The following is a 16,223-nucleotide window of genomic DNA, read 5'->3' as shown; positions in this document are numbered from 1 at the left end:
TGGCCCTTCTTCCTCCACCAAGGGAGGGAAGGAGGCTACTATACCTACCACTGGTTTAAAATTCAGCTTGTCAGGGAATTTAGACGAAGAATATGTTCACAGACCTTTCCTAGTAGACACTGCCCTGAGTGGTTGCATCATGGTCTGCTATGGAAATGCTCAGGAACAGAAAGGTATGTGGAGAGTGGATGTCCAACACAGACGAAGCCTTCCCCACCATTGAGGACACTTACGGGGGATGGGGGGATGGGACCCGGAATGACAGAGCAGTGAAAGAAGTGCCAGACCTAGCATATAGAGAGGCTTTGAGGAAAGAGCAGCAGAATAAAGGGTATAAAGGTAGTAAGGTAGAAGGGCTAAAGTGTGTGTACTTCAATGCAAGAAGCATCAGGAACAAAGGTGATGAACTGAGAGCGTGGATACATACATGGAATTATGATGTAGTGGCCATTACAGAGACTTGGCTGGCACCAGGGCAGGAATGGATTCTCAATATTCCTGGATTTCAGTGCTTTAAAAGGGATAGAGAGGGGGGAAAAGGGGAGGAGGGGTGGCATTACCGGTTAGGGATACTATTACAGCTGCAGAAAGGGTGGGTAATGTAGCAGGATCCTCTTTTGAGTCAGTATGGGTGGAAGTCAGGAACAGGAAGGGAGCAGTTACTCTGCTGGGGGTATTCTATAGGCCCCCTGGTAGCAGCAGAGATACCGAGGAGCAGATTGGGAGGCAGATTTTGGAAAGGTGCAAAAATAACAGGGTTGTTATCATGGGTGACTTTAACTTCCCTAATATTGATTGGTACTTGATTAGTTCCAAGGGTTTAGATGGGGCAGAGTTTGTTAAGTGTGTCCAGGATGGATTCCTGTCACAGTATGTTGACAGGCCGACTAGGGGGAATGCCATACTAGATCTAGTATTAGGTAATGAACGGGGTCAGGTCACAGATCTGTCAGTGGGTGAGCATCTGGGGGACAGTGACCACTGCTCCCTGACCTTTAGCATTATCATGGGAAAGGATAGAATCAGAGAGGACAGGAAAATTTTTAATTGGGGAAGGGCAAATTATGAGGCTATAAGGCTAGAATTTGCGGGTGTGAATTGGGATGATGTTTTTGCAGGGAAATGTACTATGGACATGTGGTTGATGTTTAAGGATCTCTTGCAGGATGTTAGGGATAAATTTGTCCCGGTGAGGAAGATAAAGAATGGTAGGGTGAAGGAACCATGGGTGACAAGTGAGGTGGAAAATCTAGTCAGGTGGAAGAAGGCAGCATACATGAGGTTTAGGAAGCAAGGATCAGATGAGTCTATTGAGGAATACAGGGTAGCAAGAAAGGAGCTTAAGAAGGGGCTGAGGAGAGCAAGAAGGGGGCATGAGAAGGCCTTGGCGAGTAGGGTAAAGGAAAACCCCAAGGTATTCTTCAATTATGTGAAGAACAAAAGGATGACAGGAGTGAAGGTAGGACCGATGAGAGATAAAAGTGGGAAGATGTGCTTGGAGGCTGTGGAAGTGAGTGAGGTCCTCGATGAATACTTCTCTTCGGTATTCACCAATGAGAGGGAACTTGATGACGTTGAGGACAATATGAGTGAGGCTGATGTTCTGGAGCAAGTTGATATTAAGGGAGAGGAGGTGTTGGAGTTGTTAAAATACATTAGGATGGATAAATCCCCAGGGCCTGACAGAATATTCCCCAGGCTGCTCCACAAGGCAAGGGAAGAGATTGCTGAACCTCTGGCTAGGATCTTTATGTCCTCGCTGTCTACGGGAATGGTACCGGAGGATTGGAGGGAGGCGAATGTTGTCCCCTTGTTCAAAAAAGGTAATAGGGATAGTCCGGGTAATTATAGACTAGTGAGCCTTACGTCTGTGGTAGGAAAGCTGTTGGAAAAGATTCTTAGAGATAGGATCTATGGGCATTTAGAGAATCATGGTCTGATCAGGGACAGTCAGCATGGCTTTGTGAAGGGCAGATCATGCCTAACAAGCCTGATAGAGTTCTTTGAGGAGGTGACTAGGCATATAGATGAGGGTAGTGCAGTGGATGTGATCTACATGGATTTTAGTAAGGCATTTGACAAGGTTCCACACGGTAGGCTTATTCAGAAAGTCAGAAGGCATGGGATCCAGGGAAGTTTGGCCAGGTGGATTCAGAATTGGCTTGCCTGCAGAAGGCAGAGGGTCGTGGTGGAGGGAGTACATTCAGATTGGAGGGTTGTGACAAGTGGTGTCCCACAAGGATCTGTTCTGGGATGTCTATTTTTTGTGATTTTTATTAACGACCTGGATGTAGGGGTAGAAGAGTTGGTTGGCAAGTTTGCAGACGACACAAAGGTTGGTGGTGTTGTAGATAGTGTAGAGGATTGCCGAAGATTGCAGAGAGACATTGATAGGATGCAGAAGTGGGCTGAGAAGAGGCAGATGGAGTTCAACCCAGAGAAGTGTGAGGTGGTATACTTTGGAAGGACAAACTCCAAGGCAGAGTACAAAGTAAATAGCAGGATACTTGGTAGTGTGGAGGAGCAGAGGGATCTGGGGGTACATGTCCACAGATCCCTGAAAGTTGCCTCACAGGTAGATAGGGTAGTGAAGAAAGCTTATGGGGTGTTAGCTTTCATAAGTCGAGGGATAGAGTTTAAGAGTCGCGAGGTAATGATGCAGCTGTATAAAACTCTAGTTAGGCCACACTTGGAGTACTGTGTCCAGTTCTGGTCACCTCACTATAGGAAGGATGTGGAAGCATTGGAAAGGGTACAGAGGAGATTTACCAGGATGCTGCCTGGTTTAGAGAGTATGGATTATGATCAGAGATTAAGGGAGCTAGGGCTTTACTCTTTGGAGAGAAGGAGGATGAGAGGAGACATGATAGAGGTGTACAAGATATTAAGAGGAATAGACAGAGTGGACAGCCAGTGCCTCTTCCCCAGGGCACCACTGCTCAGTACAAGAGGACATGTCTTTAAGGTAAGGGGAGGGAAGTTCAAGGGGGATATTAGAGGAAGGTTTTTCACTCAGAGGGTGGTTGGTGAGTGGAATGCACTGCCTGAGTCAGTGGTGGAGGCAGATACACTAGTGAAGTTTAAGAGACTATTAGACAGGTATATGGAGGAATTTAAGGTGGGGGGGTTATATGGGAGGCAGGGTTTGAGGGTCGGCACAACATTGTGGGCTGAAGGGCCTGTAATGTGCTGTACTATTCTATGTTCTACGTTTGACATGGAGTGCTACCGTAAAAAAGCAATGGCCATCATCAAAGAAGGCACCATACAGGACATGCCTGGATATCTACCTTCTCCACTACTTTCAGGCAGGAGGCACAAAAGGTTTAGGCCCCACTCCACCATGTTCAGGAACAGTTATTAGCTCACAGCTATCAGACTCCTGAACCGGCATGGATAACTTCACTCTCCACCGCTCAGAACTGATTCCACAACCTACAGACTCACTTTCAAAGACACTGTACACCTCCTGTTCTCACTATTATTTTTATTTGCAGTTTGTCTTTTGCACATTGATTGTTTGTCAGTCTTTGTTTAGATGTAGCATTTTGAAAAAAATCTGTAGAATTTCTTTTTTTTCCTTTAAATGCCTGCAAAAAATGGATCTGAAGGTAGTATAAGGTAACATGTAAGCATTTTGCTAATAAATTTACTTTGAACTTTGACTGTAGTCTGTGACTCTCTGAAATAGTAATGGAACCAGGATGGGACAGTGCAATGCAACTTTAGCCCCACCTGATGCAACCCAACTTCCTGTCAAAAATACCTTGTCATAAAGTAGCACTGCTCAGAAACAGGCCATTCAGCTCCCTGAAGCCATACTGACCATCAATCACCCACTTATGTTATTTCTACAGTAATGCCATTTTATTTCACTTCAACTCCTCTTAATCACCCACACCCTAGGGGTGACGTACAGTGACCATTTAACCCAGAAACCCTTCAGCGTGCGTTGGGTGCAGACTGGCCGTGTTCGGGTACCCGAGAACGCTGGTTAATGGCTGCCGATTCTGGAGCCCAGCTTTGAGAGATTGAGCCCACCGTGTGCCTATTTGTGGCCACCAGGCAGCTGATTGGGCAAGAGAAAATCTGCAGATGCTGGAAATCTGGAGCAACACTCACAAAATGCTGCAGGAACTCAGCAGTTCAGGCAGCATCTATGGAGGGGAATAAACAGTCGATGTTTCGAGTCAATACTCTTTATCAGATCTTGATTTCAACGTTTAAGAGAAGCTTGGATAGACAGATGGATAGTCGGGGTATGGAGGGCTATGGTCTGGGAGCAGGTTGATGGGAGTAAGTGGTTTAAACGGTTTCAGCATGGACTAGATGGGCTGAAGGGCCTGTTTCTGTACTGTACTCCTCTATGACTCCCCAGCGAACCATGTAAATGAGGAGCGTGAGAGGTTGCAGCCTCGAGTTGAACACCTGAAGGAGCTATTTTTCAAGTCCTGGCTGCACTACAGCCCACGTTCCTGATCTTCAATCATCCGGTGCAGCAATGGCGGTATCTCCTTCCTGGTCCGTCTGCTCCTGGGCCTGGCCAAGTTGCCCATCAATGGCTTCAGTGGTGGGCAACCAAGGGTTCTGCCTGAAATGATTGTGCCCTCCTCTTCTGGGGTTACACGTCCAGGGCTACAATTGGGAAATTCTGGGACTGCTGGGTGCCTCAGAGGCTCAAGTGCTTTCTGGATAGAGACGACTGTGTTAGAATTTGGAACTATTATAGAATAAGCTTTGAATACTGCAGGAAGCACAGGAGCCTGAAACCCACACTCAATGTCTTGGAGCTGCTTCACCATCAGATAACATTTCCACCAACATCAGCCCACTGTCTTAAAATAAATTAATTTATTTTAAGTTTTATTGTAACGCATAGTAGTTTTTCACGTCTTGCACTACATTGCTGCCACAAAAACAAAAAATGTCACGACATTTCAGTGATTTTGATTACTGCTATAGTGTGACACTTTGGGGGGCAGGGGAAAGAAAGATTTTGAGGTGTTGCACTTTGGTCTGTATAGTTTTCAGGGTCTGTGCACTGTGGGCAAGGCCAGCATGTATTGAGCATCCCTAACTGCCCCTGAAGAGGCAGGATCGGGCTGTGTCCCTGAACCACCACAGCCCTTCTGGTGAAGGTGTTCCAGAGGGAATTGCAGGATTTAGACCAGGGAATGGCAGAAGAAAAGTTGTATACTGTACTTCCAAACCGGGATGGTGTGTGACCTGGTTCTTTTCTTGCAGCTGCCACCACCAGGTTCAGGAACAGTCATCAACCAACAAGCTGATAAGCCAGTGTGGATAACTTCACTCACCTCAACTCTGAACTGATTCCACTACCTATGGATTCAATTTCAAAGACTCTGCAACTCATGTTCTCAGTATTATTTACTAATTTATTATTATTAGTTTTTGTTTGTATTTGCTGTTTGCCTCTTTTGCACTCTGGTCAGACTTCGTAAATTTCCATTGTGTTTCTTTATTCTACTGTAAACGCCTGTTCAAAAATGAATCTCAAGGTAATGCATGGTGATATAGATATGCAATTTGATAATAAGTTTACTTTGGACTTTGGTTGGAAAGCTGCATGTTCCAGCAATTCCTTGCACCTGTTGTCTTTGTCCTTGGAGGTTTGGGAATGGCCCAGTCTGCAGCTGGTACACACTACACAAGTGTTGGAGGGATGAATGTTTAGGATGGTTGATGTGGTGCCAACCAAGTGGGTGGCATTGTTTTGGTTGGCGTCAAGCTTGCTGAGAGTTGCTGGAGCTGCACATATACAGAACAATGTAAAGCATTCCGTCACATTCCTGACGTGCCTTGTAATGGGGGTGGTAGGAGGTGAGTCCCAGTCTCCGTCCTGCTCTTGTGGAGGTGCCACTGTTGTGATTGTTTCTGTCAATATTGTGGTCAGTGGGGTTTCCCAGTTTATTTATGGTGGCAGTCTTACAGAGGTGTACAAAGTCACGAAGGCTTTTCCCCCTCAGGTTGGGTCAGACTGGAACCAGAGAATCGGAAGCAGGTTTAATATCACAGACGTATGTCATGAATTTGTTAACTTTGTGGCAGCAGCACAATGCAGTACTGATAAATGCAGAAAAAACAATTATAGTAAATATATATGTGTATATGAAATAGCTAAAATAAGTAGTGCAGAAACAAAAATGAAATAAGTAGTGAGGTAGTGTTTGTGGGTTCAATGTCCATTTAGGAATCGGATGGCAGAGGGGAAGAAGCTGTTCCTGAATCGCTGAGTGTGTGCCTTCAGGCTTCTGTACCTCCTCCCTGATGGTAACAGTGAGAAAAGGGCAGGCCCTGGGTGGCGAGGGTCTATATAATGGACACCACCTTTCTGAGGCACCCCTCATTGGGAACTGACGAGGCCAGTTTCCATGACAAAGCAAACTAATTGTGCCACTGTGCATATGTAGCCAGTCTCAATGCTTTCCGTGGTACATCTGTAGAAGCTTTCCAGTGTTTTAGGTGATAAATCAAATCTATTCAAACTTCTAATGAAATTTAGCTGCTGTTCTACCTTCTTTATAGTTGCATCAATATGTTGGGACCAGGTCGGGTCCTCAGAGGTATCGACTCCCAGGAACCAGAAACTGCTCTTTCCTGAAATCTCTGTGAGAATCGTCTTTCCCTCCCTGATGTCCACAATCATCTGTTTGGTCTTACTGACATTGAGTACAAGGTTGTTGCTGTGACACCACTCAGCTAGCTGGTGTATCTCGCTCCATAGGGTTAGGGTAAAAGATGAAATAAGGGGAATCTAGAGGGGAATGTCTTCATGCAGAAGAGAGTGATGTGAGTGTGGAACAAGCTGTCAGCACAAGTGATAGACGTGGGTTGAATTGTAACATTTAAGAAAAGTTTTGATAGATATGTGGATGGGAGTGTTTGGAGCAATATGATCTGTGTGCACGTAGATGAGACTGGGCAGAGAATTGAGCCAGCATTGTGTAGATGGGCCGAAGGATCTGGTTCCGCGCTGTAATGCTCTAAGACTAATTCTGTGTGGCACTGCCACTGAGCTACTGGAAGATGGTTGGACTCCTGTTGGAGATGGTCATCATGAGGTGTATTTGTGCACCTCCAGCTTTCCAGCCTATTTTCTTTGCAGAATTCTGTCTCAGTCTTGGCACGTTGGCTCCATTCTCTGTGGAAGTGCAGAACTGTGTTAAACACCCCAGTTCTGACCGGTGAAGATGTTGGGCCAAAGTCCCTGTCCTGAGGAACAGAGGCAGGGTGCTGACAGCCAGCAAGAACCAGTTTATATTGTTACATGTACAGTGAAATGCTTTGATCTGCACGCCAGTGGGACAGACCATTACATAGATCGAGGTGGTCCACAGAAAGTGCAGGGATCACAGTATGGAGAATCTTATAACAGCCGAATAGAAGCTGTCCTTGAGCCTGGTGTTGTATGTTGTCAACCTTTTGTCATTTGAAGGTTTGGGATGGGAAGGGTCCTTAAATGCATCTATTTTAATGCCAGGAGCATTGTAAGACAGGTGGATGAGCTTAGAGCATGGATTGATAACTGGAAATATAATTAGTGAAACATGGTTGCAGGAGGGGTGTGATTGGCAACTAAAGACTCCTGGATTTCGTTGCTTCAGGTGTGACAGAATCAGAGGGGCAAGAGGGGGAGGTGTTGCATTGCTTGTCAGAGAAAATATTACAGCGGTGCTTTGGCAGGATAGATTAGAGGGCTCGTCTAGGGAGGATACTTGGGTGGGATTGAGGAATGGGAAAGGTGTAGTAACACTTATAGGGGTGTATTATAGACCACCTAATGAGGAGCGAGAATTGGAGGAGCAAATTTGTAAGGAGATAGCAGATATTTGTAATAAGCACAGGGTTGTGATTGTGAGAGATTTTAATTTTCTACACATAGACTGGGAAGCTCATTCTGTAAAAGGGTTGGATGGTTTGGAGTTTGTAAAATGTGTGCAGGATAGTTTTTTGCAGCAATACATAGAGGTACCAACTAGAGAAGGGGCAGTGTTAGGGAATGAGATAGATCAGGTGACAGAAGTATGTGTTGGGGAGCACTTTGGGTCCAGTGATCACAATACCATTAGTTTCAATATAATTATGAAGAAGGATAGGACTGGACCCAGGGTTGAGATTTTTTGATTGGAGAAAGGCTAACTTTGAGGAGATGCTAAAGGATTTAGAAGGAGTGGATTGGGACAATTTGTTTTATGAGAAGGATGTAATAGAGAAATGGAGGTCATTTAAAGGGGAAATTTTGAGGGTACAGAATCTTTATGTTCCTGTTAGGTTGAAAGAAAAGGTTAAAAGTTTGAGAGAGCCACGATTTTCAAGGGATATTGGAAACTTGGTTCGGAAAAAGAGAGATATCTACAATAAATATAGGCAGCATGGAGTAAATGAGGTGCTCGAGGAATATAAAGAATGTCAAAAGAATCTTAAGAAAGAAATTAGAAAAGCTAAAAGAAGATATGAGGTTGCTTTGGCAAGTAAGGTGAAAATAAATCCAAAGGGTTTCTACAGTTATATTAATAGCAAAAGGATAGTGAGGGATAAAATTGGTCCCTTAGAGAATCAGAGCGGACAACTATGTGTGGAGCCGAAAGAGATGGGGGAGATTTTGAACAATTTATTTTCTTCTGTATTCACTAAAGAGAAGGATATTGAATTGTGTAAGGTAAGGGAAACAAGTAGGGTAGTTATGGAAACTATGATGATTAAAGAAGAGGAAGTACTGGAACTTTTAAAGAATATAAAAGTGGATAAGTCTCCAGGTCCTGACAGGATATTCCCTAAACCTGGAGGGAAATTAGTGTAGCAGTAGCAGGGGCTCTGACAGAAATATTTCAAATGTCATTAGAAATGGGGATGGTGCCGGAGGACTGGCATATTGCTCATGTTGTTCCATTGTTTAAAAAGGGTTCCAAGAGTAAACCTAGCAATTATAGGCCTGTACGTTTGACGTCAGTGGTGGGTAAATTAATGGAAAGTATTCTTAGAGATGGTATATATAATTATCTGGATAGACAGGGTCTGATTAGGAATAGTCAGCATGGATTTGTGCGTGGAAGGTCATGTCTGACAAATCTTATTGAATTTTTTGAAGAGGTTACTAGGAAAGTTGACGAGGGTAAAGCAGTGGATGTTGTCTATATGGACTTCAGTAAGGCCTTTGCCAAGGTTCCACACAGAAGGTTAGTTAGGAAGATTCAATTGTTAGGTATTAATATTGAAGTATTGAAATGGATTCAACAGTGGCTGGATGGGAGATGCCAGAGAGTAGTGATGGATAACTGTTTGTCGGGTTGGAGACCAGTGACTAATGGTGTGCCTTAGGGATCTGTACTGGGTCCAATGTTGTTTGTCATATACATTAATGATCTGTATGATGGGGTAGTAAATTGGATTAGTAAGTATGCAGATGATACTAAGATAGGTGACATTGTGGATAATGAAGTAGGTTTTCAAAGCTTGCAGAGTTCAGGGTTAAGGGGCAAAAGTTTAGGGGTAACACGAGGGGGAACTTCTTTAGTCGGAGAGTGGTAGCTGTGTGGAACGAGCTTCCAGTAGAGGCAGGTTCGATTTTGTCATTTAAAAAAAAAATTGGATAGGTATATGGACAGGAAAGGAATGGAGGGTTATGGGCTGAGTGCAGGTTAGTGGGACTAGGTGAGAGTAAACATTTGGCATGGACTAGAAGGGCCGAGATGGCCTGTTACCGTGCTGTAATTGTTATATGGTCTTTGACTACATTGGCTGAGGCAGTGGGAAGACTATTCAGGGTTATTGAAGGGTAGACAGGCTTGAGTGATGGACTGAGCGACATTCACAGTTTGTAGTCCTGCGCAGAGTTGTTGCCATACCAATCAGAAGCATTGTCTGCCCAAGAGTATCTGTTTTTACCTCTGACAGAGACGATGATCCTGTGCCTTTTTCATTACATTGTTTATTGTGATGCCTCTCCTTACTGCCCTGGCTTCTGTATCGACTTCGACAGCTAGATCTCAACATCCATGTTTGACGGCGAACAATGGGGGCCATCATGCTGAAAGTTCTCAACACAAGTTGCTGTTTAAACAATTCAAAACACAGACACAGGTTCAGAATCAGGCCCATGTCACAGAGCATTTCTACATTTTGGCTGTCACGGTGTTTTCGTTTTCTAGGATTAGTTCCCTTGAACAAAACCAGGACTTATGAATAGGCAACAAGTCCTAGCTTTGTTAATAGTATGCCAGGATGCTGGAGCAGGGACCCAATTGCAGACCTAGTACTGTGCGCACAGTGATATTCCTTGAGTAGCAAACCCAGAGAGGCAACAAAGTCAGTGTCAAAGTTCAGAGATCTAAAGTTCCAGAGAAATCCAAAAGCCAGAATCAGGAAACAGGCAGAGTCGATATTCAGACAGACAGATGCTGGAAAGGCTCAGGAAAACTCACTGGCACAATCTGGCAACAAACAGATGAAAACACAGGACTGAAATACACTGAGCAATAAACAGAGAGGCAGATGATAGGTGGAGCACAATGAGACACAGGTAATAATGAGAAACAGATGAGAGACGGACTACTCAGTGATACAGGGGCCGGGGTAGAGCAGGAGCATGGCAATACAAACCCACAGACTGATGGAAAACACACAAAAAGACGAAGTTCAGCTGGAGATACTGACATGGTAACTAATCCCAGAAAACAAAATACCCAGACAATGAAAATGCAGAAATGGTATTTAATTGTTTTTGGTTAAGTTTACAGGACATTAATATGGTGATCATGAAACCTAATGCGAGGGCTAGGGTTAGGGTTAGGGTTAGGGTTAGGGTTAGGGTTAGGGTTAGGGCTAGGGTGAGGGTTAGGGATAGGGTTAGGGTTAGGGTTAGGGTTAGGGTTAGGGTTAGGGTTAGGGTTAGGGTTAGGGCTAGGGTGAGGATTAGGGCTAGGGTTAGGGTTAGGGTTAGGGCTAGGGTGAGGGTTAGGGTTAGGGTTAGGGTTACTGAGATTCAGGGTTAGGGTTAGGGTTACTGAGATTCAGGGTTAGGGTTAGGGTTAGGGTTAGGGTTACTCAGATTCATACTCAGTAAACCCGATAACTATAATAGAATCAATGAAAAACTGACCAACTGGGCAAACAGTGTGCAAAAGCCACAAATGTATAAATCCAAAGAGAAAGAAAAAAGTTATAACAATAAATAAATAAAATCAAGAACATCAGATAAAGGGTCATTGAAAGTGAATCTGTAGGAACATGGGAACACTTGAGTCATGGGACAAGTGAATTTGAGTGAGGTTCAGGAGCCTGATGGTTGAACTGGGTGGTGTGAGTCCTGAGGCTCCTGTACTGTCTTCCTGATGGAGGCAATGAGAAGAGAGCAAGACTTGGGTGGTGAGGGTCCTTGATGATGGATGCTGCTTTCTTGTGACACACTCTGTGTAGGGCTCAATGGTGGGGAGGGCTTTACCTGTGATGGACGGGGCCATTTCCATCTTTTTGTAGGATTTTTCATTCAAGGGCATTGCTGTTTCCATACCAGGCTGTGATGCAGCCAGTCAATATACTCTCCCCTACACATCTATAGAAGTTTATCAAAGTTTTAGGTGTCATGCCGAATCTCTGCAAACTCCTAAGGAAGTAGAGGTGCCGCTGTGCTTTCTTCATAATTGTACTTACGGCTTGGCCCAGGTCAGGTCTCTGAAATGATAACACTGAGGAATTTGAAGTTGCCGACCCTCTCAGCATCTGATCCCACAATGAGGACTGGCTTGTGATCCTCTGGGTTCCTCCTCCTGGAGTCAACGATCAGCTCCTTGGTCTTGCTGACATTGAGTGACAGATTGTTGTTGTGGCACCACTCAGCCAGGTTTTCAATCTCCCTCCCTTGATTCTGTCTACAAAGTGGTGTCGCTAGTTAAATATGGCAGTGGAGCTGTGTTCAGCCACACAGTATAAAGCAAGTGGAGCAGGGGCTAAGCACACACCCCTGTGGTGTACCTGTACTCATGAAGATGTTCCCAATTCGAACTGACTAGGGTCTGCAAGGGAGGAAGCTGAGAATTCAATTCCACAAGGAGGTATTGAGATCAACGTTCTGAAGGTTATTGATTAGATTGGAGGGATGATAGTATTAAATATCGAGTTGTAGTTGATAGACAGCATCCTGATGCATGCACTTTGCTGTCAAGATGACCCATGGAAGAGCCAATGAAACAACTTCCTTTTTTCTCTCTCAACTTGCATTGATATTGTTTATTCTGTTGTCTAAGTATTGCATAACTTAATAATAGGCCTCTCCTATCAGATTCCTTCTACCTCTTACACATATCACTTCCCAAATTCTTATTTCATTTCCCTCCCCTGAAACCCACCCACCCTTCCCCTCAACTGGCTTAGCCTGCCAGTTTGTGCTCCTTCCCCTCCCCCCGAGAAGGGGGGGGGGCCCTGCTCCTTTCCTCCCCAGTCCACATGAAGGGTCTTGGCCCGAAACCTCGATTGTGTATTCCTCTCCATAGATGCTGAGTTCCTCCAGCATTTTGTGTGAATTGCATGATTTATGTTACCTCAGCTTTACATGACCTTACATTAATTGTGTTGTACCAGAGTGTGCTAATAGTCATGGCATTTATACCTTGTGCATTAGGGTTTTGAAAATAAAACTTTTTTCTCATCTGGGCAGTCCTGACCAGGGACAACACCCTCAGGACTCGGCCTGTGAGACGTTTGTTGGGATGTCCCCCTTTCCCTCGTCACTGACCTGTTCTTTCTGCCTTCCCGCAGAGCCTTACATCCAGTCCAGGTTTTACCGCTCTCCCGAGATTCTCCTTGGCCTTCCCTTCTGTGAGAAGGTGGACATGTGGTCACTGGGCTGCGTCATGGCAGAGCTACACCTGGGCTGGCCCCTCTACCCCGGCAACAGCGAGTACGACCAGATCCGCTACATCGTGGAAACGCAGGGGCTGCCGAAGGACCAGCTCCTCAACGCCGCCACCAAGGCCTGCCAGTTCTTCCGCCACTGCCCGTGCCAGCACGCTGGCTCCCAGTGGCAGCTCAAGGGTGCCTCAGACTATCAGGCAGAGACCATGGTTCAGCCTATGGAGAGGAGGAAGTACATGCTCAAATCGCTGGACCAGCTGGAGACCGTCCACGTCACCAAGAACACCTTCCCGGATGATGAGGTCATCGCCGAGTTCCACGACCGCAAGAACATGGTGGAACTCATCAAGAGGATGCTAACCCTGGACTCCCACGAGAGGATCACCCCCAGCGCCGCCCTCAAGCATCCCTTTGTCACCATCCAGCAGCTCAAAATGACCCACGAGCACACCGAGTACTACGACCTGTCTGTGCAGGCGCTCAACGCGGCCCTCAATGGTGACAGACTGGTCCTGGCCGAGCAACATTATTACAACACGGCCGACAAGACTTACTGCACCGGCTCCGATTACTACGCGTGTAGGCAGGCCCACCACATCCCTAGCGTTGCCTCGATGCAGAGGGCAATCGACAAGATGGATAGCTTGACTATCGAGGAGCCGGGACAGGAGTTTGGCGTCAGCACGTGGGCCGAGGGAGCAGATAACGTTGGGTATCTGCCTTCCACCTCCAGGGCGGGCAATCCCAGCTGCCTGTCCCATTCGTACCACCATGCAGCCTGCTTCAGGGCCAAACACTCCACGCAGCGGCCCAGGAACGAGTCGGCCTCGGGTTACTACGGCAGCCTGTGCAGGCTGAAACAGCAGAAGGCTCCTCACCACTCCATGTCAGATCCGACATTTAGCAACGTGATCCTGCTTGGACAGGAGCCTGAGCCGGAGATCTCCGGCTGGCAGGAGGAAGACGTGGAGGCCATCTTCCCGGCTCCTCCTTCCTTCGCACAAGAGGTGAAGAGAGTTGAGGAGCTCATGCTCCATAAAGAGCCTTTAGATCCTGAGGTAAGGTCCTGGCCATACCAAGACAACAAACTGTTAACTGACACTCCGACTGTCTTCATTAACTCATTTGGTCTCACCCTGTCTGAGATATTCCCTTCATTCTGTCCATTCCTCGTTCTCACCTACTGAAAACTCTTTCCCAGTCCTGACAACGGATACCAGAACTGAAACGCTGACTCCATTTCTCTCTCCACAGACGCTGCCTGGCCTGCCAGGTGTTCTGGCACTATCTGATTTGATTCCTGTTTCTAGTGCCATCGTAGCACTCGGACTCCGTGGGGTGAAACGCCTGTTTCTGTGCCCAGTAACAATTTCAATTTTAGAGATACAGTGTGAAACAGGCCTTTCCCACCCAGCAACCCACCTATTTAACACTAGTCTAAACACAGGACAATTTACAATGACCAGTTAACCTACTAACCCGTACGTCTTTGGACTGTGGGAGGGAACCGGAGCACCCGGAGGAAACACACACAGTCACGGGGAGAAGGTCCTTACAGATGGAACTGGAATTTAACTCCAAACCCCAGAATGCCCCAAGAATTAATAGTGTCGCACTAACCGCCATGCTACAGTGGCATTGAATACTTTCATAAACATATGTTATCAATGCCTCTCTTTTAAATGAATCCCAAACCAATTCCATTTTTCAGATCCCAATCCCTTTCACCAGTTTTGATTTTGAATGTGCGTTTAGACCTTTGGCTTTGGATTTGCATTCAAAGCAGTCTCCGTTTCTTCACCGGACCTTGGAACAAAAACAGAAAAAATGCTGTAAGCACTCAGCACCTGTGGAAAGAAATACGGAGCTGATGTTTCATGTCGAAGACCCCTTGTTATTATTATTGCCAGCATTACTTCCCTCTCTATGGACGCTACCTGACCTGCTGAGTGCTTCCAGCAGTTACAGTTTTTATTTCAGATTTCCAGCATCTGCAGGCTTTGATTCTCATTGTTTAGATTTAGGACTTTCTGCCCTGGATCCAGCTCTGACATAACTTCATGATCCACATGCAGATTTGAAATCCCTGCTGTCTGAGAGATCCTTAATTATTCCGACCTCTCAGCCAGTCTGGATGTTATGAAGCGTGAGAATACAACCCTGATTTATGAGGTTTGCAGTCAGAGCAGATAGAAATGGGGGTGAAAGCAAATCTTTCAGATAAGCAGAATCAGAATCAGGTTTAACATCACCAGCATGTGTCATGAAATGTGTCGTCCTGCAGCAGCTGTACATTGCAATACAGAATAATAAAAATAAAATCACAGCAAGATATATAAAAGTTAAATAAGTAGTGTGTAAAGAGAGAAAAAGAGTAGTGAGGTGGTGTTTGTGGGTTCAGTGCCCATTCAGAAATCAGGAGGCAGAGGGGGAGAAGCTGAGTGTGTGCCTTCAGGCTTCTGTACCTCCTCCCTGATGGTGGCAATGAGATCAAGGCATGCCCTGGGTGATGATGGTCCTTAATGATGGACGGCACTTCTCTCTGACTTCACTCTATCCTGGATAATGGGAAGGCTAGTGCCCATGATGGAACTAACTCCGACCCCATTGCTGACCTCATTTACTCTGGAGAATACCCATCTACTGTCACCAATCTCGTAGTCCCCTTACCTACATGGCTCGCTTCTACCTTCTACCCAAGATCCATAAACCGGGCAGTCAGGGTAGGCCCATTATTTCTCCCTGCTCCTGCCCCACTGTGCCCCACAGTGCTCTCACATATCGATTGCATTCCGTATCACTTGGCTCAGTCTCTTCCCACCTACACCTGTGACACTTTTCATGCCCTCAGTCTCCGCAGTAACATTTCAATTCCCTGTCACCATGGATGTCCAGTCTCAATACACTTGTATTCCCCCATTAGGAAGGCCTCAAAGTTCTCCGTTTCTTTCCAACTAATCCCCTTCTACCACCACCCTCCTTCTGCTGACAGAACTGGTCCTCACCAGTTGAACAACTGAACAACTTTTCCTTCAGCACCTCCCATTTCCCCATTACTGGAGGGGTAGCCATGGGCACTCGCATGGGCCCCAGCTATGCCTGCTTCTTCATTGGCTTCGTAGAACCGTCCACGTTCGACACCTTCCCCGATTACTCTTCCTCCGCTACACTGACGATTGCACTGGTGTCACTTCACACACCCGTGCTGAGATAAGCAATTTTATCAACTTCCACCCTGCACTTAAATTCAGCTGGTCTATTTCTGACACCTCCCTCCCCTTCTTGCTCTCTGTATCCATCTCTGGAGACAAACTGTCAACTGACAACTTTTATAAGCCTGCTGATTTCCACAT

At 45.9% G+C, this 16,223-nt stretch overlaps 1 protein-coding gene across 1 annotated transcript in view; it reads left to right on the top strand.

The window, feature by feature from the left end:
• Positions 1-16,223, top strand: part of LOC140716186 (homeodomain-interacting protein kinase 4-like) — a 59,714-nt gene that overhangs the window by 1,696 nt on the left and 41,795 nt on the right. Inside the window, exon 2 of the mRNA XM_073028826.1 lies at positions 12,775-13,928. Coding sequence (XP_072884927.1) covers positions 12,775-13,928 — 1,154 coding nt within the window. The remainder of the gene's footprint in view (positions 1-12,774; positions 13,929-16,223) is intronic.

This window comes from Hemitrygon akajei, chromosome 25 (assembly GCF_048418815.1).
Source record: "Hemitrygon akajei chromosome 25, sHemAka1.3, whole genome shotgun sequence".
NCBI lineage: Eukaryota > Metazoa > Chordata > Chondrichthyes > Myliobatiformes > Dasyatidae > Hemitrygon > Hemitrygon akajei.
The sequence above is the reverse complement of the archived record's forward strand: the minus strand, read 5'-3'. Positions and strand labels throughout refer to the sequence as shown.